Source organism: Clytia hemisphaerica, unplaced genomic scaffold (genome assembly GCF_902728285.1).
Source record: "Clytia hemisphaerica strain Z4C2 unplaced genomic scaffold, Clytia hemisphaerica genome assembly, whole genome shotgun sequence".
NCBI classification, from domain to species: domain Eukaryota; kingdom Metazoa; phylum Cnidaria; class Hydrozoa; order Leptothecata; family Clytiidae; genus Clytia; species Clytia hemisphaerica.
This window is the reverse complement of record NW_027104551.1, coordinates 824864-850074: the sequence shown is the minus strand read 5'-3', so window position 1 is coordinate 850074 and position 25211 is coordinate 824864. Positions and strand designations below refer to the sequence as shown.

General features: G+C 36.4%; 5 protein-coding genes across 5 annotated transcripts; 4 read left to right on the top strand and 1 right to left on the bottom strand.

Moving 5' to 3' along the window:
• Positions 1–386: 386 nt before the first annotated feature.
• LOC136822945 (rab-like protein 6) lies at positions 387–20615 on the top strand. Its single transcript, XM_067079246.1, has 17 exons — positions 387–546; positions 746–852; positions 1764–1791; positions 1898–1945; positions 2504–2571; positions 2835–2935; positions 3100–3163; positions 4202–4278; positions 5563–5668; positions 5987–6034; positions 6475–6530; positions 6805–6854; positions 7024–7272; positions 7989–8139; positions 18798–19495; positions 20149–20291; positions 20535–20615. Exons 1-16 carry the CDS (start codon positions 426–428, stop codon positions 20223–20225), a joined length of 2049 nt encoding a protein of 682 aa, XP_066935347.1. The 5' UTR covers positions 387–425; the 3' UTR covers positions 20226–20291; positions 20535–20615.
• LOC136822890 (uncharacterized) lies at positions 11482–16638 on the top strand. The gene is made up of 3 exons (XM_067079198.1): positions 11482–11667; positions 11901–16411; positions 16570–16638. The coding sequence occupies exons 1-2, from the start codon at positions 11482–11484 to the stop codon at positions 15855–15857; spliced, it is 4143 nt and encodes a 1380-aa protein (XP_066935299.1). The 3' UTR covers positions 15858–16411; positions 16570–16638.
• LOC136822886 (ficolin-1-like) lies at positions 16721–18069 on the bottom strand. The gene is made up of 2 exons (XM_067079195.1): positions 17656–18069; positions 16721–17160 (listed from the first exon to the last, which is right to left on the bottom strand). Exons 1-2 carry the CDS (start codon positions 17687–17689, stop codon positions 16721–16723), a joined length of 474 nt encoding a protein of 157 aa, XP_066935296.1. The 5' UTR covers positions 17690–18069.
• Positions 20237–21118, top strand: LOC136822906 (uncharacterized). The gene is made up of 3 exons (XM_067079213.1): positions 20237–20291; positions 20535–20614; positions 20885–21118. Exons 1-3 carry the CDS (start codon positions 20237–20239, stop codon positions 21116–21118), a joined length of 369 nt encoding a protein of 122 aa, XP_066935314.1.
• Positions 21119–22273: 1155 nt separating this feature from the next.
• Positions 22274–23260, top strand: LOC136822946 (uncharacterized). Its single transcript, XM_067079247.1, has one exon. It carries the CDS (start codon positions 22310–22312, stop codon positions 22988–22990), a length of 681 nt encoding a protein of 226 aa, XP_066935348.1. The 5' UTR covers positions 22274–22309; the 3' UTR covers positions 22991–23260.
• The last annotated feature ends 1951 nt before the right edge of the window (positions 23261–25211 follow it).

Here is a 25211-nt window from a genome sequence, read left to right as displayed (position 1 = left end):
GCACTGTTGTTAGGCCTTTTTCATCTGTTGGCTGTTGGCAGAGCCAGAAGTGAGGGAATCTATCCCCTTTTCTATTTGCAATAGAACCGGGAGGTTGAATGCTGAGGTGGAGTGCCACACCTACTCTCAGCTCCCAGTAACTTCCAATGTAGGTCAGTTTACTCTTTTGCCGAGTTTGCTGTGACTGAGGATTAAACTCCAACCCTTGGATTGTAAGGCAAATGCTCTACCTACTGAGCATTAGGCCTTACTAGTATTCAAAATATTTTTATGAAATATGTTTTTTTGTAGATTTGTCACCCCTAGGCTTTCCATTAGGGTTACATTAATAATTGCACATTCGTGTAAAACCAATGCCTGATCAACTTTCACTTCATTTCTTTTAGTTTTTGAAATTACCAGCTAGTAAGATAAATTTATAAAAAATGTTAAATGCTTGGAGAAAGTTTACAAAGAAACAAGATGAAAAGCCAGTTTTCCCGATGGGTGTTGCACCTGTTGACCAGAACATGCAACGCAAATATGCTAAAGGGGTGCAATACAACAGTGAGTTATAATTGATTTTACCTACCTTGCAACCTTTTTTTGGCTTTCATCCCCTGGTAATTTTTTTTGAAGTTAATTTTTCATAATTCCAGTAAAAATGAAATTATTGACTAAAATACTGAACAAATATTGAATAACAAATTGTTTGACAATGAAACTGACTACAACATTGAATAATAATTTATTTTTAATTTTTCAGTGAAATTGATTATAAAAGGTGACAGAAATACTGGCAAATCAGTTTTATTACAGCGTCTCTCTGGAAATAAATTCAAAGAAGATTACATTCCAACTCAAGAAATTCAAGTAAGCCATTCTTATGCTTGTTTTCTTAAAAGATTTTATAATTTAGTAAAACTTAGTACTCATCACTCAATAAAGGTCTGTGTGCACCTTTCTTAACACATTCTCTTTAATATTGGTCATATCTTTTGAACAACAGACTTTTATTACTTTCTAAAAGCCAGTAATATTTTCTTTCTAATGGTAAAAATGTCAGTTAAATTTAAAAAATTGAGCACCTAATTAAAATCTTAAAATTATTTGCAACATTACCTAATTCAAAGAAGCTAAAGTCACTCATAGCTTTTGAATTTTGAAAAAATAATTTCGGTACTTTGTTCCCAATAGATTGAACTAAAAAATTGTCTTGGGATTTTTCTTTGTATGGACTTTAACTAGTTAAAATCTATAAAAGTAAATTTTAATGCAATTCTTTCAGTTATCTGTAAATTGAGGATGAACAACTCGATAACAAATAAAATTCCAAGACGCTTTTTCAGTTTGATATTTTGGGAATCTTATCAAAAAAGAATGAAGTCAATAGCTAAACGCTCTATGGGTGACTTTAACCTCGTTAAAAGCAGTATGGTATAATAAAATTCAATTTGAAAATAAGGCTGCAGAGATTTAGGAAGATTTTAAATGCAATAGAAAAATCGTCCTTGTTTTCTTTTAAAGTTTTGAAAGAATTGAATAGTGTTCCCATGAGATGCCTTAAAGATTATTTCGTCAAAATAACAACTAAAATTGGTATGTACGTTCGTATCTAAATGTGCCTTGCAGAATCATGTTTTAGACGCCTATGCGGTTTTTTTACACAAGTGATGAGTACCAAGCTTGGGACTAATAAGAATGAAACAGTAAGCCATTATCAACCAGAACCTTTCTATGAGTTTTATAAGACTTTTTTTGATCATTTTCCTTTCTGCTTATAGGTTGCTAATGTGAATTGGAATTATCAAGGTAAAATTTAATCCTTCTTCAATCAGTAAGAAAAATTGTCAATGTAATGTTAAAAATAATTATCTTATTCGCATTTGAATTTGATTCTGTTTGATTCATTTTTCAGGAAATGGCGATGTTGTTAAAACTGAAGTCTGGGATATTGTTGATAAAAGTAGGATAACTAGTTGTTTTCATTTTCAGCATGTTATGAGAATTAGGAAACGGGGAGAAATATTATCACTGAAGTTAAAATATTAAATGATAGATAAATTTTTTCACCTCAACAAAATAAAAAGTACACTGATCAGAATTTCGTGCTACTGCACTTGTGAAATATACAACATTTCTATGTCATCGAAACCCTAAAAATGTTAGAAAAGGAAATAATTGGTGCAATAAAAAGTTGACGTAGGTAATAAAAGTGCTTTATTAAGAATAACGAATGTATAAAAATAGGTTTTTAATTTCCTTATTTTGTACCTCTTTACTTATTTTGAGAAAAATTAAAAGCTAAAAAAATGAGCTAAATCTTTTACAGGTTATAGACTTCTATAGCAAAATCATGTTACTAAAATTTAAGGCAAGCGAAGAGCAAAATATGATATTGCAATTTTTTAAAGATGGCACAGTATCTCCTCTCAAATTTGATAAAAAAGCTCAATCTTGTGTTCGTTATGGTTATTTCTGATTTTCAACACCAAGACAATATTTTATTTAACTTTCCCCTTAGGTAAGAAGAAACGCACACCAAGTGGTTCACTAAAGATTACTAATGACGACACAGAATCTGAAGTGAAAGTAAGTTTAAAAAAACACAATAAATTTGTCTCTCACCATAATTTTCCCATCCCCTTTTTATAAGCTGTGATATGAAAGAGCCCAAGTGTATTCCAGAATTGTTTTCCATTTGAAAAATAAGATTTATATTTGTTTTTTTGTCTTGAATACATTTGAGACGGAAAAAGAGTTTCTGTATTTTATGTTTAGTTTGATCTGCTGTTGTCATTTTTTCAGCTGTAGCTTGTATTTTCCGCTTTTTCCTTTTTTTTTTCTTTCTACAGGAAAGTAATCCAATTGATGGGATTGCTCTTGATGCTGAATTTATTGATGTATATAAGGGAACACACGGAGTTTTCTTGACTCTTGACATGACAAAAGCATGGTAAGAAAAGAAGTAATAACAGCTTGTTTCGTTTAAAAGAATTCTTGATTGAATATTGTTGAAATTGAGAAACAGCGCATCAACCTCAATTTAAAAACCATCAAGCTGAAAATTACAGTGTGATTCGTATAGACAATCAGTTATCTTGCTTTTGTATTTTACAGGACTTGGCAATATGTTCAACGAGAATTAACAAAAATCCCACTTCATATACCAGTACTGATTTTGGTAAGTCAACTTAAAACAGCCAATTCGATTGATATCAAAATTTACCAAAATTTACCAGTTTTGCCAAATCCAAAATCCAAAATCAGTTTTATTGCAAAATCCTACACCGCTACTGCTTCGTCAGCAGTTTTCTGTCGGCGTTAGTGGAGCGCGAGGTGCTTACATGGGCAGGCGATTTTTTAACCAATCAAATTGTCGATCGACATTGTTTTGCTTTAGCATTGGAAGGTCTTCTATTTCTCAAAATCTTTGCCAAAAGTGCCAAAGATTGGAGTTCGAAAAGCGAAAAGAACACAGGTCTCATGGGAGCAGTGTTTTGTATGGAGGTAAGTCTCAAAAATGTCAAGAATGCCAGATTCACCACATCATTTTTATTTGGCATTTTTGTTTCAAAAATTTTGCCACATTTGCCAATAAATTTTTGTCGATGGAATGCAAAATTGGCATATTTTAAAGTCAATCGAATTGACTGTAATATTATAATGTACTGAATTGATATATCTACAGTGTTCTATAGTGTTTGGAGTTCAGTAGGCTTGTAAATACAGGTCAGTTTTTGCAATTTTCTAATTTCTTTGACAAGGATGGGCTGGAGCTATTATCTCATCGATGAGTCTTTCTTACTGCTTAAGGTTTTTGGCTACTGCGTCTTTCCTTGCGAATTTTTTTTTCACGCTTTCATTTATGCCCGTAGTTTTTTTAGTAAAAATTTGGAGATTTGATGTTTCACAGAAAAGTGCTACCAAGGGGTATTTCAGGTCATATCTTCCGAAGGACTTTTTCTGTTTGCCTTGAAATTTCACAACTTTTTTAACCTAAGGTTGAACTACCACTGATGTAAAAATAAACGTTGTAGCATAAGAAGAAAAAAAGCTCAATTTTTGCATTATTTCGCATATAGCGCTTTTGATTCTCTAAAACAAGCAAAAAAATTTTTCAGGTATTCTTGTTTCCACTGCCAATGATATTTGGATAGACTTTAGTAATAATTGTTGATCTCAGCCAAACACAGCATACCATAGTATTACTTTTTTTTAGGCAAACTTCCGAGATATGGGTGACCACAGGGTTGTGGAAGCCGATGAAATTCTTGCATACATTGAACATTTAGACAGGTAAATAAATCACGAAACATTCGAAAATTCGTTTCAAGTATGCACTCTTTTTTTACTACCTTGTGTGTGGAAACCATATCAATGTAATTAGACTGAATCCATTGAGAGTGGTTTCCATATGGTAGTAAGAAAGAGTGCACATTTTGAAGTGAATGGGTTTTAGCCATGCTATTCACATTTTCTATCTATCATTCTATGACCAGCTTTGTTTTGTAACTTTTCAATAAAGATCAGTGTCTAACTTCTTGACTGGATCGAGCCCGTATAAATTAAGTGTTTCCAGTCAGGTCCAGTTTTAGAGCTGACTAGTCCGCCATCTTGTCTTCAATTCCTGTCGTCAACAGCGCGATTCGAATGTTTTGAAATTCGAACGTTCGAAAGTTCAAGGTAAGTTAGAAAACAACATGGTGGACTAGACACACTTCCACGGGAAATCTGTGAGCAGTCAACCTATCTAGAGTGTAAAGGAATATGAACTTCAACGGTTTTTCTACCCGTTACATCACTACAACCAATCAGCTATTGTAAAAGTGACGTAATTTAAGAAGATATTACAGGGATGTGTATCCTGATCATGCGAAAGCAGCCGGCGAGGCGAACTTTTTTTCCGATGTGTTCTGAAAGCATATTTCAGCTAGAAATTTTGATCCGTTCTAATCAGGTCTTCGAAAATTAATCAGCCAGAAATCTCTAGAAACGATTATGTGTTCTGACGAGACAGGGTTATAATTAAGGTCATCTAACGTGTTATTGTTGCCTAGGTAACCCTAGAAAGCTTCAGAACACATCTTTTAAGGAGACAGGGGTATAATCAAGAAAAAATTGATGTAATCTTGTTGCCTAGTAACCCTAGAAATTTTCAGAACACCTATTTCGTGGAGAAAAACAAATATCTAGCAAATTTGTCTTGGCGAACTGCTTTTCCTAGATTTTAGAACACATCAAACTATAAAGTAGTGATAAGTTTAGGGAGACAAATAATGCGATAAAGGTTTCCTAGAAACCAGAACACATCATTTGTATAAAAAATTGAAAAGTCATAACATGTGGTCTCCTAGAAGATAAGAACACATATTTCTAAAAAATCGCTTCGCCGGCTGCTTCTGTTCATGATATACACCATTGCAATGTCTTCCACAGACCCAACAACTAATTGGTCGCACGTATTGACTGATTTTACGTCACTTACAACCAATCAGCTATTAGGTCCGTGATGTAATGTCAGAAGACATTGCAATGGTGCATATCACGAATAAAGAATCTAAAACCTGACCATCTTTTTAGACCATCCGGCTCAGCCGAAGTGTATTTTACAGAATCTTCGATGAAGGACAGTTTCGGACTTCAATATGTACACAACTTTTTAAATATGCCGTTCCTTATGTTGCAGGTAACCACTTTCACTTTTCAAAGTTTTTCTGTCACGGCCTTCCACTTCCACGGAAAAAAATTCCGATTCTGTTTCGGAAACAACATTCAACAATTTAAAGAATTTACTTATTTTTATTATCAATTACTCTATAATATGTACCCCGATGATTTTCGTGCTCCCTCTTAAAAAAAAAGAATCCCCTGGCCGTCAAATCTCATCTACAATTGGTGTACCATTCTTTACACATTTTTTTATAAAACCTCCCAAAGTGGTCTTTGCGAATCTTTGCGATCCTTCTCTTTGAATATAATGAACATTTTTACTTGCATTTTTCAGAGGGAAACTTTGATGAGACAACTAGAAGCTAACACGTTGGAAATTGATGTAAGAAACTTATTAAAAATCTATTAAGAGTAAACCCAGTTACTCTACGTAGCGTTTCTAAAGAATGACTTTTAATTTGTATGTTTTCTTTCCTTCTCAATCCTTTTGGTGGAACTCGATTTACTTTTCCTTAAGGAGCGGTGGCCGAGTGTTCAAGGCGTCAGCTTCTGAAGTCAGGGGGCGGCTCCTTGTCCAAATCTCCGCTCCTTCAAATGTTCCATTCAGTTCATAAACAGCCGAGCTGTGGACCCCGTGAAAACAATCGAAAGACTGTCTAAAAATTCAAGATTACTGGGTTAAATATCCACTCTAATTCTCTAATTCTAGCTTTTAAGGTTTGTGCTCTATTATCAGGATTTGGCCTAGAGTTTGGGTTGGGCTAGTCGTTTCATCCATTATAGGTAGTTTTCAATTTTCTATCCCTCACACTTTTAATTTAGGACGTTCGTGAGCGGCTTTCATTCAATGCTTCATCGGAACAACAAAATTATGACTTGTAAGTAGCATCTATACATGCTCTATAAAGTGATTCTGACATTTTGCCGCGCTCAACAAACATATTTTTTTCATGTATTACATTTAAGATAAAACAAGTAGAAAGTTTAAGGGATAGTTTCTTTTTCAAAGAGGTTTGCGCAAATTTTGCCATTTTCGGAGAAGCATCCACACCACTTAGAGCATTTTTTTACCTTAAAAGTTTTAATAACTATAGGCTCTTCAGACATTTTGTTTTCCATACAAGTAAAAAGTTATTTTTGTTTCTATTCTAGATTCAAAGAAATGTTGACCGATAAAGTGACTTTACCTCAAGCCATTGAAGGTATAAATATTATAATTTCTCATAGTTTTTTCTACGTTTTCAAGTAACTATAAAAGACTTCTACCAATCCAGAACCAACAGTTAGTTTTTGTTACTTTTAAGGGTGAAATATTTTTTCAGTGGCGTGTCCACTTATTTTATGTCAATACATGTTTTCTCATTTTAATAGCTGACACTGTCGCAACCAACAATTCTTCTCCAAGCACTCCTTCCGTTGAAACGCCACCTCTACAACCCAAAGAACAGCCACAACCATCGTCAACCACCCCGCAACAACCATCACAACCGCCCGTAGTGGTTGCGGCACCTGAACCCGCCCTGATCGAACAGCAACAACAAGCGAAAGAAACCCCTCAAACTACAAGCAAGTTTCAAGCATTTACCAAATTATTTAGCAGTAAGACAGCACCAGTTAAAGGTACATCTTTCAATTTGAGAAAATTATACACCTATTTAACTCTCTCCGATTTGAACTCGAACGGGAAGAAAATTTGTTCGAATAACAGAGAGATTCGAATAATGAAGAGTTTTACCTTGGCGGAATTTCAGAATTACTTCGAATTAAAGAAAGGTTCGAATAATAAAAGCTTGAATTAGCGAGAGTTTTTACTTTTGAGTTGGCCCTTTTCTTTATATGTTTTTCAAGGAACTGTAAACTGAGATTAACCCTTGCTTTTTGCGGATCATTCTAAGGGCTTTTTAGACCTTTGATTACATGGTTGGTAAATTTCATAAATTTCGGTCAGTAATTCCTGTTAGGTATTGAAATCTTTATATTCATCAAGTCTCCATTATACTGTGAACCCTCGTCTTTTTTCAAAAAGATTTCGAGATATGCATAAATTCATATTCGAGATATTTCAACTAATCCAACCACTATTAAAGATGTTGATTTTTGGAAATTACTGAAATGAAAGGAAAAGAGTGCTACACTCCTTAATTCTCATAATTTCTAACTTAATTCACCAATTTTTTGGATACTTTCGAGCAAGCAGGACAGAGTATACCCTATCTGTATCAACGATAGCCACCACCTTAATTTGGTATGTAAATGTCTCTTGCTTTTCATATGGTTTTTCTTAACAGACCTTTTCCTTTCATAGATGTCAACATTTGCTTTCTTTCCTCCTTTAGAAGAACCAACGTTGGACATCTCAGATTTAAATGTTGTTCCGGTTGAAGATTTCAATCCTGGTGAGCTTGATCACGGTTTCTTGGACACTGCTACCGCTTCCACTAACAATACTTCAAAACAAGTAAATAGGAAGCCAAAAAAACTTGACAGGTTGGTGGCATCTTTTATATTTCTATGTCAATTATTCTACTTTCTAATAAAACCAAAAAGTAATTGTCATATGTGCGACAAAAGTTTAAGATGCTCTTATAACTTTATTTGACGCTCTCTAATTCGACATTCTACTATTCGATACAATCCATTATTCGATAATATTGAAAGTAACAGCAACAAGAAACTCTCGTAAACGACGCTCTACTAATCGAAACGCTCCCTTATTCGATGAAAATCCAATCCCCCTTGAAAATCGAATTAGAGAGCGTCAACTGTATAAAATTGCTAAGTGCACTTATATTTCATTTCACATCCAGACACCTCATAGTTTTGACCGAAAATTGCTACAAATATTAATGCTAAAAATAAGCAAATGTGCATTATTCTACAGAGAAATAAGCATTAAAGGAAAGTATTGATTCCTCGAATACCTTATTGGTATTAAATTTCGAGGAAACGTGTTTCGCGTGTATTAAATTTCGCAATTGCCAGTTTTTTGAAATTTTCGCGTGTATTAAATTTCGCGATTCACTAAATTGGACATTTTCAAAAAGTGGGAATAAAGCAAGAAAATGACTGATTTCGCTTGAAACACAACGTATTGGGTGTAAACATACCGAAAATAGTAACAAAACTAGTGACAAAAATAGTAACTAAGTGTAACTAAGTACCCGCGAAATTTTGTAACCCGCGAAATTTAATACCAATAAGGTATGATAGTTTTTAAAAATACGCCAGTCATGTTCCGTAACATTTTGGATATCCAAACAATAGTATTTCTGTTGGACTTACAACTGACCTCTCTTTATCATCTCGTCTTCACAACAATTTTCACTGGTTCAGATTTACTATTTGTCAAGATGATCGAGTTATAAGTTCCTCATACTTAGAATATAGTCTGGAGTGTTGTATAGAACACAGCAGACTTCGATTGTTTTTTCTTTGTTTCTGAATGAAAAGATTTGCAGGGGTTTTATTTTTCAACTCGTCGAATCATCATTTCAACCCATTTTAAAGATTTATGTTGATTAAGCCAAGGATCACCCCAGAAAATCCCTTTCTTATATACAGATACTGTTTCTTGATGAATGTACAATGTAACTGCCGAGGCACGGCAGCGAAACCTGGCTGCTCTCGTGCTTGGTTTACGTCATCTTTTGGTCTTTTTGTTTCGTGTCTCTTTTGTCTCGTTTTCTGTTGCTCTTGGTTTCCTTTGTTTTTGTGTCATTCATTTTGTCTTGAGAATTACGTTCCGTTTATTTTACGCATTTTCCTTTATTAAAGTAATTAATTTGTACATACGGTAATTATCTAGTAATTAATATAAAAACTAGAAGTTGTCAGTAGAAATCATTCATTCACATCTGTATACTGTAAGAGAGATGATGAATGATGAAGTGATATAGTTCACAAACGTTTTTGGTATTTTTGACACTTGAATGTGACTGCTGACGGCTTCTAGCCCCAAAACATTGTTAATTTAGTAAGTATATTTTATTTGTTTAGCATTAATATGTTAGATTTCAGTTTAGTTCATTTGTTTCTTTGAGTGCCTTTTTTCTGTTCTACAGTACCTGGGATTAGAGATTTTCTATAGTTTTGTACATTTTTCTAAAGTAGTTTTGTATTTTTTTGTTCTAGCCTATCGTTTCAATATACCGTTTATCGGAGCGATTGAGTATCAATTTCCTGTCCTGAGATAAGTTTCTTCGGCACCAACAGTAAATTAACAATAACGGGGAAGGCCAGTACAATGTCAGAAAGTCGTGTCCGAAAATATACCACAAGAATGAAGGAGTTTAAAGAGAATGAACTCAAGAGCAACGAGCTCAAATCAAGGCGAGATAATACCATCAGGAAAATGTATAAAGTTATGCACAGTATCGATGAGTTAATATCTCAAGGTGGAAATGTGTCTGAGGGATTGGACCAAGGTCGTGAACTCGACAAAGTATACAGTGAACTCCTCAGTATCCATGAAGAAAGTGAAAATCTTCTCGAATTCGATGATTCCAAAGTAAGCGAAAGCAAGTTGGAAAGAGTCGAAAAGGATCTTGGCAAGCATAAGGCCAAATTCGAACATTGGGTAAAAGGAGTTGATGCGCATCACATAGTCATCCAATCCACTGAAGGCGAGAAATCCACAAACAAATTACCATCTACAAATGAAAGCAAGCCTGCGAATCCAACACCATCTATATGTAATTCAGCAGCAGCAAAAAAATCAACCAAATCATCAAGGTCTAGCAAGTCATCAAAAACCAAGTCATCTAAGAGTTCCCATTCGAGCAAAGCTTCTAGTCTAATGTTGAAAGAAATGGCTAGAATTGCTGAACTTAAAGTTGAAGAAGAATTTTTATTACAAAAGCAAGAAAGAAAAAGATCGTGAACTTAGAGAAATTGAAGAAGCTCACAACAAAATGAAACTTCAATTGGAAATTAAGAAATCTGAGGCAAGAATGTCAGTTTACCAACAAAACCAAGATGAAGAAGGCAAGCTTAGCGAGTTCGACGAAATTACCAATAAGCTGCCAGTCGACGAATCGTACACTATGAACTACATAGAAAGGTTGCAATCATCCATACAACCAGACGAAAAGTGTAGCGTCAACAAGACAACTAAAAACATTAATGATAATGATCAAGTTAATTTACAATCCAGCGATCAAAGCAAAAGTCATCATCACAGATTCAAATCAGTTGACGAGCCTTTCAAAGACAAAGTCAAAGAAGCGGGACCATCAGTCAAATTCCAAGTTGTAGAGGCAAGTCATACAGAGGAAATGACAAAGTTGGTAAAACTAGCCAGAGCACCTGCAGTTAAAATTGACTCTTTTAATGGAAATCCAGTCGATTTTCCATACTTCATAGCGAATTTTACTCAAGCAGTTGACGAAAACGTTCCAGACGAACGAGGCAAGTTAACCAGGCTGATTGATTGCACCACAGGCGAACCTCATGAGTTGGTCAAGTCGTGTGTTTACCTAGACGACAAAGATTGTTATCAACAAGCAAAGGAGTTATTGAAGAAGAAGTATGGCAGTCCACATACGATAGCAAGTGAATACAGAAAACAGTTAGTGTTATGGCCAAAGCTAAAGGCTAATGACACACAAGCATTCGACAGATTCGAAAACTATTTGATCAAGTATCAAGCTTCGATGCGAGCAATTGGCAAGAAGCAGTCAGTGCAACTTAGAACTGATTCAACTACTTCAAAGCAAGATGCCACCATTCCTACAAGAGAGATGGAACAGAAAAGTCTATCAGTCCAGAAGGCAAGATAAAGAGGCAGAGCTGGAAGATTTTATCAGCTTTGTATCAGAAGAAACGGTAGTCATGAGTGATCCTTTCTTCTCGAGAGGAGCAATCAATGAGATGTTGAACCAGCAACAGATGTCAAACAAACGAGAGCACACAAGTTGTGTTATTTCGAAGACAAATCAAGAAGTTGAAACCTTCAAACAAACCGACCACACCTTCGAAGAATTTCAACACGGTGTTGACGAGAAAAATGCTTATGCTGCAAGAAGTCATACACGATCTTGAGAAGTGTCAACTCACTGCGTCTAGAAAAGAACCAGCTTGTCATACAAGATTCTCACGTGTCCAGGTCTGCCAAAGAAACATAAATCTTCATGAACAAGCTACCAACCAACAACACACAACTACCCAACCAGCAACCAACCCCCCAGCCAACTACGATCCATCATCAACTTCAGAAACTACGACCACGACACTGACCACTTGTTCGACAGGTGTGTCAAGGTGTAGCTACCCTTTGCATCGTTGCAGTGAAGGTCCATCATACCAGCAATCCAAACATCTACGTCGAAACACTTGCTTTACTTGACAACGGCTCACAAGCTACCTTCGTAACCGACGACGTCCTTTCCAACCTAGATGCGCCATCCACCGATACTAACCTTGAAATCAACACTGTATCTGGAACCACAACAGAGAGAAGCTCTATAATCAATGGTCTCTGCGTTTGTGCCATTGATCAACCTATACCCTTATCAATCAAGCTTCCGAAAGTGTACAGCCGATCAACACTACCTTCAGACGAGGCTGATATTCCTACACCCGCTCAGCTACAACCATGGCCTTACCTCAACCAAATCGCCAATCACTTACCTAAAATCAGAGGAAAAGTTGGCTTACTCATTGGGTCAAACTGTCCCAAAGCTCTTGAACCAATGGAAATCGTTCATAGTCGAGACAATGGTCCATTTGCTTTCAGATCACGACTTGGTTGGTGCATCACTGGTCAAGTCAAGTCAAATTCATCAAGCACGTCTTGTCATCGAATTCAAGTTCAAGATCGAACCGATCAATACTTTCAAGTCAGAAAGTCATTTAAAGATTTGTCGTTAAAGGAAATGATCATCAAGGCATCCACCTTAGACTTCCACGAATCCAGCCAGCTTATATCCCTGTCTCAAGACGACAAACGCTTTCTCGAAATCATGAAGGACATCAAATACAAGGATGGACACTACTACTTACCACTTCCACTGAGAGATCCACACAAGATAATACCCAACAATCGATCGCAATGTCTTCAACGAGCAGCATGGTTAAAACAGCGACTTCTAAAGAACGATCGAATGTTCAACGACTACAAAGCCTTTATGCAAACAAACATCGAAAAAGGCTACGTCAAACTTGCTTCAAATTCACCAACACCAAACAAGACGTGGTACATCCCTCACCATGGCGTATACCACCCGCGCAAACCAGACAAAATCCGCGTCGTATTCGATTGCACAGCGAAATATCAAGGATACTGTCTCAACCAAGAACTGATCCAAGGACCAGACCTCACCAATCAACTCATCGGAGTGCTGTTAAGATTTCGACAATATCCAGTGGCAGTCATGGCAGACATCGAATCAATGTTCTACCAAGTACGTGTACCAGAAGAATTTCACGACAACCTTAGATTCATTTGGTGGCCAGATGGCGATCTATCGAAGGAGCCCGTCGACTACCAAATGTGTGTTCATCTATTTGGCGCCACATCGTCACCTAGCTGTGCCAACTACGCGTTACGACAGACAGCTGACGCCAACAAAGAAACGTACGGTGACGAAGCATCCAAGTCGTTATATCGAAACTTCTATGTCGACGATCTTCTTAAGTCGTATTCAAATGTATCAACCGCCATCCAAACAACTTCTGACATAACGAAAATGTGTCATTCGGGAGGCTTCAGACTAACCAAATTCATGTCAAACGAACGAGAATTCCTTGCAACCATTCCAGACCAAGAAAAAGCCAAATCCCTGAAAGACCTCGATATGTCTCGTACACAACTTCCATCCGATCGTGCGTTAGGAATGAAATGGTGTCCAGAGAACGATATCTTTACCTACCAGCTTTCAACCAATGAGAAACCACTGACACGAAGAGGGTTGTTATCGTCCATCAGCTCTGTTTACGATCCATTAGGACTTGCATCGCCATATCTTCTCGAAGGCAAAAAGCTTCTCCAACTCATCTGTTCCGAACGATGTGGATGGGATGAACCGTTAAGCTCCGATCAATCATCAAGATGGATCAAATGGAGGAAGGAACTCGTAATGCTTGAACAACTTCAAATCGACCGATGCTTTCGTCCCAAGGAATTCAAAGACGTTGTATCAACTTCGCTTCATCACTTTTCTGATGCGTCTGCAGACGCTTACGGTCAAGTATCCTACCTTCGTTTTAAAAGCAGCCAAGACGAAATCATCTGCAAGCTCGTCATTTCAAAATCAAGAGTAGCACCAAGAAAGCGACCAACTATCCCACGTCTCGAATTGACAGCCGGAGTTATATCAGTCAAGGTATCCTTGTCACTCAACAACGAGCTTGATTTGGAAATCGACAAGAACCACTATTGGACAGATTCTCAAGTCGTTTTGAGTTATCTACTGAACGAAGTCAAACGATTCCATCTATACGTAACCAACCGTGTTCAATTCATTCGTGAACACACCACAATCGATCAATGGAAGTACGTACCATCGAAAGAAAATCCAGCTGATGATACATCGCGTGGTCTCAACCTATCGACCACTAACAAGAATCAACGTTGGCTAAAGGGACCAGTATTCCTTTATCGTGACGAATCGAAATGGCCAACTCAACCCAAGAAGTTGTCAATCGGTGAAGACGATCGAGAAGTAAAACACGTCAAAGTCAACACAATCAAGGTAACTTACGACGCAATCGCCATCTTGGAAATCCGAATCAGTAGTTGGATCAAGATGAAAAGAGTCATCGCTCGAATGCTTCAATGGTTGGTTAGGTATCGCCGAAAACTCGACGTTTTGATCATTCAAAGTGCAGAAACGGTCATTTTCCAATCGATTCAAAGGAGAGCTTTCGCCAATGACATCAACAACCTAATGACAAAGAAACCCATCAAACGACATGGATCACTATGGCGACTTTCGCCCTTTCTCGACTCAAACAGCTTGATTCGTGTCGGGGGAAGGATATCTCACTCGAACGTACCAGAGGAACTCAAACACCCAATCATCCTACCAAAGGAATCAAACGTCACCAAGATGATCGTTCGAGCAGCCCATCAACAGATGCAACACGGAGGAAGAAATGCAACATTAAGTCGATTGAGAGATCAAGGTTTTTGGGTTATCAACGGCAACTCGTTAGTGCGACACATAATTTCGAAGTGTGTCTCGTGTCGTCGTCTCCGTGGAGCTCCGTCAACTCAGAAAATGGCCGATCTTCCAGAGGATCGAACGACTGAAACAGCACCTTTCACCTACGTTGGAACGGACTTATTCGGTCCGTTTATGATCAAAGAACGACGAAGTCTTCTCAAACGATACGGTATCATCTTCACGTGTATGAGCAGTCGTGCAGTTCATCTTGAGTGTGTATCCACGATGGATACAGACTCGTTCATCCAATGCTTGAGACGATTCATCGGCAGAAGAGGCAACATCCGTCTACTACGATGCGACAACGGCACCAATTTCGTTGGTGCAAGGAATGAGCTTGCCAAGGCTCTTCAAGAGATGGATGAACAAGCCATTACTAATTTTCTTTTGAGTTTAGGTGCTGACTTCATCTCTTGGAAGCACAACACACCTACAGCAAGCAATCACGGGGGTGTGTGGGAGAGGATGATCAGAACAACACGAGCAATTCTATCTTCACTGATGATGACACATGGTGAATCACTCAATGACGAATCATTCCGTACACTGTTGGTAGAAGTCGAAGCTACAATCAATTCACGCCCGCTGACAGTTGAATGTATCAACGATCCAACTAGTCTAACGCCGATATCACCATCCAACATCTTGACGATGAAATCCAGCGTGGTAATGCCTCCTCCTGGTCACTTTGTCAAAGAAGACGTGTTCTGCAGACGACGATGGAGACGCGTACAACACATCGCAAACGAATTTTGGTCCAGGTGGCGTAAAGAGTATCTAACAAATTTACAAGCTCGATCAAAATGGTGCAATGCCAGACGAGATCTAACAATTGGTGATGTAGTTCTTATGAAAGAGGACACCAACAGAAACTGTTGGAAACTCGTTCTTGTTCAAAAATTACACAAGAGTCAAGATGGTCACGTTAGATCTGTTCAAATCAAACAAGGGTCAAATACATATGATAGACCCACAAATAAACTTGTTCTTCTTGTTGAAAATGATGTCAAAATTTTGAAATCAAGTGAATGTACTGAATAAACTTGATACTGAAATTTGGTTTGAAAGTTAAATGAATGGTCAATGGTTATGGAATTCCCCGACGAGGAGCCTAACTTTATTTTAGTATTTATCAAAAAAAAAAAAAAAAAAAATTTTTTTGAGTGCATTTTTGTCAAGATGTGTAAACCATCTTGAGGGGAGCCAGATGTAACTGCCGAGGCACGGCAGCGAAACCTGGCTGCTCTCGTGCTTGGTTTACGTCATCTTTTGGTCTTTTTGTTTCGTGTCTCTTTTGTCTCGTTTTCTGTTGCTCTTGGTTTCCTTTGTTTTTGTGTCATTCATTTTGTCTTGAGAATTACGTTCCGTTTATTTTACGCATTTTCCTTTATTAAAGTAATTAATTTGTACATACGGTAATTATCTAGTAATTAATATAAAAACTAGAAGTTGTCAGTAGAAATCATTCATTCACATCTGAATACTGTAAGAGAGATGATGAATGATGAAGTGATATAGTTCACAAACGTTTTTGGTATTTTTGACACTTGAATGTGACTGCTGACGGCTTCTAGCCCCAAAACATTGTTAATTTAGTAAGTATATTTTATTTGTTTAGCATTAATATGTTAGATTTCAGTTTAGTTCATTTGTTTCTTTGAGTGCCTTTTTTCTGTTCTACAGTACCTGGGATTAGAGATTTTCTATAGTTTTGTACATTTTTCTAAAGTAGTTTTGTATTTTTTTGTTCTAGCCTATCGTTTCAATATACCGTTTATCGGAGCGATTGAGTATCAATTTCCTGTCCTGAGATAAGTTTCTTCGGCACCAACATACAACCCTGTGGGGTAAAAAGCTCCACATGTGCTGTACCAAAAGCCTCCACGCTTGTGATTTTCATGTGCTCAACGACACTCATTTCCATTCGAAAAACAACTATCATTGTCCTTCTCCCTCGTACTGAAGTATTCATTAAAATTCGATTCCAACGAATGAATCCCATCGATTAAAGTCCCACCTTTTAATTGGTAATTATCCGACTCACTTTCGACCTTGAAGATGTCGTATTTAGAAAATTTGACTTCATCTTGGTTGGGTGGAAATCGGCCCGCATGGATATAAACTTCATGTTGGCGCCACGTGGTGAGAGAGTGGAGATGCTCGTTTCCAAGCCACATTTCAGTTGAGGCTGATCCGAAACCGTTTTTATAATCGTCCCAATCACGGTCATAGAAATCAACGGAGCCATCAAAGCGACGTAAAAAGACCAGCCAGCCTCCTCCGTCGATCTCCATGTTACAGCGGACTTCTTTTGGTCCACTTGGCAAAGTGATTTTATACACGCCTATAGAAAAATATCAGTATTTTGAAAAAATACTCAAATGCACACAGTTATGAAACTTATTATCTGGAAATAAATATTTTAAGAGCAATATGAGGTAATTATAACTAGTATAAAGCTCTGTTATCATTAACGTTGAGCACTGTTATTGGTTTTGGCTTACATAAAGCATACGAGGTAATATATTTGAAAATGTAAACAAAAATACTACGTTCAATAAATCTTATTGTTGAAGACCGCTTTCGGCAGAAATTGTAATTTTTTGAATTTACCTTGAAAGGACTTATACGCCCAGGAAGCTATCGCATGTAAGGTTAAGATTTTGTTCAGCTTTTTCTTCCTATAGATTTTCAAATTGTGATTTTCAAATATATAAATCCTTGGATGAAAATTAACTTTGATGACAGATGACAGGTGACAGTAGCCGGGCTATCGTGAACATATTATGATGCACTTGCACTTACAGTTTGAGAAGAAAAGGAAAAACAAACTTCAAACCTGTTGCTCTAGCTCCTGCTATATAATGATCCATGCAATCTCTGAAAATCGGAAATGTAACTGAATGAAAAACAGATTCAAGTGCATTTTCCACGAGTGTCAAATAGTGGATAGTTTGGTTATAAAACAATCAAATTCCACTAAGTCAGAAATTTTCTCCATCAGCATCGCAAGACATTTTTGGTCGTAGTGACATTTGCTGAAACACTTTTGGTTTGGGACCTTGATACTTTTGTAAGGTTGTTCAACAGGTCTCTTGTTTCGAGCCACTAGATTGAACTGCTTCCCTTTGACATTTTCCGTAACTGATAGCAGAAGTAACAACGAAATGAGATAAATGTTTCTTTCGTTGAGCATCGTGATGTTTTGAATTGAACTATGTTGCTTTTTTATGTTCTCTGTGCTGAATTTTTTTTCTTCTGTGACTTTTTTCTCAACTTTTCAACTTCTTTTTTAGTTTTTACTTGTCAATGATCTGTATTGATGTTTGATGGTAGATATGAAAATATTTATAATTTCATTAAATCTTAAATCAAAGTTAGAGCATTCAATTCTTTTTTTCGTAATAAATCTGAAAACCGCGCAAGAGATTCAGTTTAGTTTTCATTTTAAATATTCATTCACTGTGAATTGCACCCCTGATGTACGGGACACAATTGCAACTCCGTGGGGATGATCAGCTCTAAAAAGGCTATCATTTCTTCTTTTATATGTTAACGGTGAAATCAATAGCGCATAGTTTGGACTATGAATTTGAATTTCACACCTTCAAAATTGCATCAAATTGCACTTGATAACGATAATAGCCAATCAAATTTTGTTCACTATTGTTCACATTGTCATGTATTCATCGGATTATAAAATTACAGGAATAATCTCATGTCTATAAAGCGACAGATACAAAAATTTGAAACTGTTAAGATATTCCTAACCCTCAAAGCGTGAGGAGACGGACATAGAATTTATCGGGTAGAATTGACTTCAAATGTCTAAAGTTGTTGCATTGCATTATATTCTAATCGATAGAATTTTTACAACATTTAATTCTGGTAATGGCGACCCAATATCTTGGGACGTAAAATAGGAAGGTCTTTTTGTTCCGTTTGTCTCTTCTTTTATCCTCTCAATTTTTTTCATGTTAGTGATGATGATAATGATGGAGGGAATCCTATGGTTGCTGCTTACGAAGATTTCGGTGACTCTGACTCCGACGCTGAGAGGCCGAGTAATAACGGCGTCGCCCCAGTTGACGACCAAGGTATTCAACCAATCAACGACGAGAGTGAGGACGATTTTGAAGATTTCTCAAGCGACGAAGAAGAAGAAGCGAAATCGAAAGTGAAAGTGAAGAAAATAAGTGGGGAAGAAAACGGAAGTTCATCGATCATGGAACAAATTAAGAATAAAAAGAAGTTAGAAAAGCAGAGAAGAGAAGAAGAAGCAATACAAAAGACTCTTGAACAAGAAGTTGTAGTGAGCACCAAAGAACTCGATTTGAACGATAAAGACTACGCGACGCTGGATAGCGATGTAGAAGATGATAAAACTGAAGGACAAGATAATGTAGATATGGTAGTTCAACCTGTTATTAGCACGCCACCCGAAACACCAGATTTGAGTTCTGCCTCTAGACCATCGACAACAAAAGTTGAAAAGGCTGTAGTTGTACCCTCTGTTCCAGCAGATGTTGATGAGAGCGATGAGGATGATGGAACTGAGGCTAATTCGTTCGTGATAGCAGGAGATGTGGACGTGGACGAGAGTTGGATGAACCACAGTAGCAGTGATGATGATGATGATGATGTTGAGGATCAGCCGACGCCTGTTGTGAGTAAACTTTGCCCTTACTTACTTCAGTAGCAACTGGGGGGGTGGGGGGGGGGGGCAAGGGGGGGCTATGCCCCCCCCCCAATAATTTTTTCAAAAATGGTTATTTTGCAAAATACAAAGTTTTTCTTTTTTAATTTGGCATAATTGTCACAATTGAGTGCATTTTCAAACAATCCAGAGCACAAATTTTCAAAATTCCCCCCCCCCCCTCCTTGGCCCTCGCGGTGTCACTAAACTTCAGCCCCCCCCCCCCCAATATGGAAATGCTTCCTACGGCACTGTACTTATAATAAAATCTAAATTTGTTTGAAATTATGACAATGTTTTTTAACGGTCAGTAGAAATTCAGTGCAATTTTCAAGATTATCGGGGAAAAGTAGCACAAGCAAGATTCTCCAATGAGATTTTTCTCTTCTCTTTTCTTTTTCAGGTGATTGCTGACGATATGTAAGTCAACGGATCAAACTACTTTATAATTTTGATTGTTCTAGTGATGTTGATATTATTGGTTTGTGGCTCTGAGCACTTTTTTTAGTATCCACTGCAACGTCTGGTAATAAAAAAATGAGTAATCGAAATTTCTTTTTTGGCTGAGTATAGTCGCTATACTTAAGTGAAAATTTAGATTTATAATTATTTTTGAGATATTTTGTCGTATTTTAGTGTTCCAGACAGCTCAACGACACCCATTGAAAACGGCACCACCAAAACACAAGATAATTCGATCAATTTCAACGTAGATGATTTGGAGATGTTTATGACCGATCAAATGTCCAAAACTCTACCAACTCCTGTCCAAGAAAAAGGTTTTCCTTTATAGAATACATTTTTACTGCATGCTTACATAATATTTATCAGGAAAGTTTTCGAAAGGAGGCCATAATTTCATAAAGTCTTTGCCTGCGAAACTTTTGTCTACGAAACTTTTGCCTGCGGAACTTTTGTCTACGAAACTTTGACCTTTAAAATAGTTATCCTTTGACGGAGGGAAAACTAATATATCGACTTGATTGTATGTTTATACCTCACACCTCACTCTTTTTTCACAGAACCATCAACCAAGTCAACAGACAGTGAAAAACCAAAGAAGAAAAAGAAGAAGAAAACCTCAGTTACTGCTGACATGACCGTAATATTTAGTTATCTTTGGATTTTGTTAGATGAATCCGTATTTCTGATCTTTTTAATATGACATTTTCGCAAAAACATTTGGCAGTCATTATAGAAAAGCCTCTTAAAAATACCTTCAATTGTCAAATATAAACAACTTCAATCTCAATTGGACATTCCTCTTTGGTGATAGTGTTCTTTTTAGAGTAAATGGTAAGCCAGCTACCATAGCTACTTTTACTGAAACCATCTTTGAAATGTGAATTCCAATAATTTCAATTTTTTCTAGCCTTCGGATCCTGTTACAGCAACAGAAAAGAAAAAGAAGAAGAAAACGAAAGTGAAAGTAGAAGAAAACGGCGAAGGAGGAGGAGAACCTACTCCAACAAAAAGTAAAACGAAGAAGAGCAAGAAGGTGGAGGGTGCTGATGGAAACACAGAAACGTCTACTAAGAAGAAAAAATCTAGCAAAAAGAAGACTAGCACTCCTGAAAATGAGTTGGACGCTTTCTTTGCCTCATGAAGGAAGATTTCCTCCCTTTCCGTAACGGTAAACAGTAAATGAGGGTGAACGAGCTGTTTGTGGCCCAGTACCACGTTCTAAATTCTTCCTGAACCCCTGCAATCGTTCCTATGACACACATCGTCACTAAACATGCTATCAAAATATGTCTGTCTGACAACCGTAAAGAATCTTGAGAAACGCACCATACCCGATAATGGTATTCTGAACTAAACCTGTCTCGTATGATTATCAAATAAATTGTTATATATGAAGATGTGAACTTTACGAAGCCCAAATACCATGATGGTAATACTGATATTTATAATTTTGTTCCCGAATCGGTGAACGTCGCTGTGATGTCTAAAAACAACTTAAACCACTCCGCGTACTCTTATTCATATAGTATAGAATTTGTATTTTAATGTTAAATTATGCATTCTAATAAATTTGCTTTTAACTAACCAAAAATAATAATAATGGGTGGGTGGATAATTTAGAAGATTAACCTTTTATCTTAGCCTTTTTGAGGATTTATATAAACTTGGATGGACTTTTCACGACTTCTAACAGCTGCCATAGTATCGAAGAGTAGATAACGATAGTTGATTTTGTCAAAATTGGCTTTGCGTTAACAAAAATTTCACCAAAATTGTTTGAAAAAACCTCTATTTTTGTGTGCACAAAATTTCAGTCATACAATCTGAAGCTATTTAAGGTCTAATTTAAGGTTAGCATCATAGTTCTAGGGTGAAACGTTTTTATTTTTGCAAACATTCTTTTATAGGTAGTGATATTATTATGAAACGTTTGTAAATATTTTCCGATAAATTGTTTTTATATTATTTAGTTATATTTTGAATTTTCGGGAGGGTGATATCAATTGGTTGACAAATGAAAAATATTGCAACTTTATTTTGTTTTTCGTGGTATCTTTGTTTTATTGATTGATTGATTGATTGATTGATTGATTGATTGATTGATTGATTGATTGATTGATTGATTGATTGATTGATTGATTGATTGATAGATTGATTGATTGATTGATTGATTGATTGATTGATTGATTGATTGATTGATTGATTGATTGATTGATTGATTGATTGATTGATTGATTGATTGATTGATTATTGATTGATTGATTGGTATTGACATTCTTTTTTTCTGTTTAGAATAAAAACTACAGCTAAAAAAAAAAAAAAAAAGCAAGGAATGACGGAACCAATAGCAGAGGAAAACATACCGGCAGACGAAAAACCAGAGAAACAACCGGACGATTTCAACGATGATGTGAACTACAAAGACAAATATCGGACATTAAAACGAAAATTGAAATCTCTACTTTACGAGCAAGAATGTTTTCACGAGGAATTACGTAAGATACAACGGAAATGTTTAAGAGTGAGTCGTGACAAGAGTTTCTTGTTCGATCGTCTGTTACAGTATGAACAACCTGGACTTTCTTCTGACGAAGAATTGACTGATTCTTCCGATGATGAAGAAGAAAAACCTCAAATCAGCAAGAAACAGATTTCCAAGACATCAAAACAAAAATCTAAAGCAGTGTCCAATGCAAGTAGTGGATCCAAGAACAGTGATAAGATACGATGTAAACAAATGGAAAACGGAAAGCAATGTTCCAAACTTGTTAGTAAGAAAATCGTGTCAGGGATTTGTCAAACGCATAGACAACAGGCGAACAAGAGTAAAGTTACCGAAACGAAGAAAGAAACATCCTCAAAAGCTGACAACCCCGCCCCAGTGAAGAGGGTGGCTGGTGGCGGGAAGGATATAGGACAATTCCGGGAAGCGATGGAAGCTAGTCAGAAGGAGTTGAGTGATTCTGAAGCAAATGAAGAAGAAGATGAGTTGATTATTGACGTTCCACACTGATAAACTGAAAATCTTTTTCATGAACAAACTAACGTTGGTTTAACTGCTTTCTTTTGATACCCCTTTTTATGAGGATGGGACTTTCACAATGAGCAACGAACAACTGTCTTTCTGCTCCTTGTACACTGATTACCTTGAACTTTATTGCTTTATTTGATTTTTACTTTACAGAACTTCACTATTTGGATAAATTTTTTACCAATGATGTTTTGTGAATCGCTAAAGCTTTTAAAATTATAGAAAGATAATATTCTTAATCCCCAGGAAGAACGATGTCGTCATATTGTCATAATTTGGAATAGAGTTCTGTTTATAGAATACGTTTTGTTGTATTCTGGTAGAATTAGCCCAATAAAGGGTCCAACCCTACAATTTCGGACAGAAGTTCCTTATGGATCTTTTCAGTACAAAGAAATTAGATAAGGAAAGTTTGGTCGCTATTATAATTTCGTCAAAAGACCCTCCAACATGATCCGAAACTGTAAATCTTAAGGGCTCTGACCATAGTCAGGAAATTTGTTAAGAGATTTGAAGATAAAACTTTTTTTTCGGGGTCCTTGAAACTTTTAATAAAAATTTGCCTTTACAAATTGTTTGGTAATATATTCTGTAAAGAGTTATTAAGAATTTAATAATAAAAATAACGGTATAAACTTTAAATATTACCCTCTTTTACAAAAAATGCTAAGTTTCAATGGGTAATTAATTGATACATAGAGAAGGAACTGAGAAGTGAATAATTTCAATTTGAAGATAATTATTTTTTGGGGAATTAAAGGGGAAGGCTCCGCTTACGCTTTTCTAAAATCATATAAGTAACACTATAGATGCCAGGAATCAGCAATGACATTCACCGGATTGGTTACCGGGTGGAAATAATCTCATATCATAATATCATATCACCGGATTGGTTACCGGGTGGAAATAATCTCATATCATTTCACCGGATTGGTTACCGGGTGGAAATCTCAAATAACACCGCATAAACGGATTCACCGGATTGGTTACCGGGTGGAAATAATCTCATATCATAATATCATATCATATCGACCGGATTGGTTACCGGGTGGGAAATATATCAACCGGATTGGGTTACCGGGTGGAAATAATCTCATATCATAATATCATATCATATCGACCGGATTGGTTACCGGGTGGAAATATATCAACCGGATTGGTTACCGGGTGGAAATAATCTTATTGATTACATCATCACTGGCATGAAGAAGATTCAAAATTTTCAATAGAAGCGTAGCGTAGCGAAGCCAACCCCTAAATTACTACTTACATAGAAGACCATATATACTATAAATTAAATCAACTAAATTAACTCCACGTTTATATGAAACTCAAAATATGCAAATATAAATAAAATGACTAACAAACAGGAACTTGCATCCTTTTTATTTTCAATATTAGCAAATAGTAAAGTTATGAAGGAAAGGTGTGGGAGGGCGGGAACCAAGACTTACGATGTTCGAAAGAAGCGTTACTAGAGACTGAGGTATTTTATATATGAGACCACGCACGAGGTCGGCTAAATTTAGAACCCAGACTTTCTGGTCAAAGTAGATCTGGTGAACGCATACGACTGACAGGGTGTAACGGGCGTTTACTAGGGCGCCGGCAAAGACTCTCTTTTCAATTAACCTGAGTTATGAATAACTCCATTTAAAACTTTTTAAAGAATTGAACTATTTGAATATTTTTCGGAAAAATGTTCTAAATTGATATATCACAAATTATAACTGTTTTTCTACAAAAATTTGGGATAAAAAATTGGTCAAAAATCGGTATTTTTAAGATTTTGAGACTAATATATGAGAAGCTTTCACAAATTTTCCGAAAATTTATTTTTAGTTTGTTTAAAGATACACCTTCTAACGCAAACATTTTTTCAAAATGTTTTTTCTTCCCGGAAAATAAGGTCTAAGTAATAATATAAATTGAAATACTCTTCTTCGCAAAAAGTCTTCATTTTCTTCTTCATCAAACCTTTTTCTTTGCGATTTTTCAATTTTCATTTTCAGAATAGTTGGCCTAAGTAACAGAAAATGTATAACATGCCAGCTATAGTTTTGTTGGCGGAAGTGACAAAGTTTCACCAATCTACTTTAAAGGCCGTTTGAAAATGAGTCCCCTAGGGTCGCCCAATGGGGCCCTGGTACTGAACAATTTAATTATGCAAATGTCATAATAAACCACATCCTTTTTAATAAAA

Excerpts from the sequence above, each read along its gene's own strand:
- LOC136822890 (XM_067079198.1), top strand. The coding sequence starts at position 11,482 with ATGAGTGATCCTTTCTTCTCGAGAGGAGCAATCAATGAGATGTTGAAC. Across the intron at positions 11,668-11,900 it reads ACGAGAAAAATGCTTATGCT|GTGTGTCAAGGTGTAGCTAC; the intron begins GCAAGAAGTCAT and ends CTTGTTCGACAG.
- LOC136822946 (XM_067079247.1), top strand. The coding sequence starts at position 22,310 with ATGACGGAACCAATAGCAGAGGAAAACATACCGGCAGACGAAAAACCA.
- LOC136822886 (XM_067079195.1), bottom strand. The coding sequence starts at position 17,689 with ATGGATCATTATATAGCAGGAGCTAGAGCAACAG. Across the intron at positions 17,161-17,655 it reads AGCAGGAGCTAGAGCAACAG|GCGTGTATAAAATCACTTTG; the intron begins GTTTGAAGTTTG and ends ATTTTTCTATAG.
- LOC136822945 (XM_067079246.1), top strand. The coding sequence starts at position 426 with ATGTTAAATGCTTGGAGAAAGTTTACAAAGAAACAAGATGAAAAGCCA. Across the intron at positions 3,164-4,201 it reads ATATACCAGTACTGATTTTG|GCAAACTTCCGAGATATGGG; the intron begins GTAAGTCAACTT and ends ACTTTTTTTTAG. Across the intron at positions 7,273-7,988 it reads TAAGACAGCACCAGTTAAAG|AAGAACCAACGTTGGACATC; the intron begins GTACATCTTTCA and ends TTCCTCCTTTAG.
- LOC136822906 (XM_067079213.1), top strand. The coding sequence starts at position 20,237 with ATGTTTATGACCGATCAAATGTCCAAAACTCTACCAACTCCTGTCCAA. Across the intron at positions 20,292-20,534 it reads AACTCCTGTCCAAGAAAAAG|AACCATCAACCAAGTCAACA; the intron begins GTTTTCCTTTAT and ends CTTTTTTCACAG. Across the intron at positions 20,615-20,884 it reads CAGTTACTGCTGACATGACC|CCTTCGGATCCTGTTACAGC; the intron begins GTAATATTTAGT and ends AATTTTTTCTAG.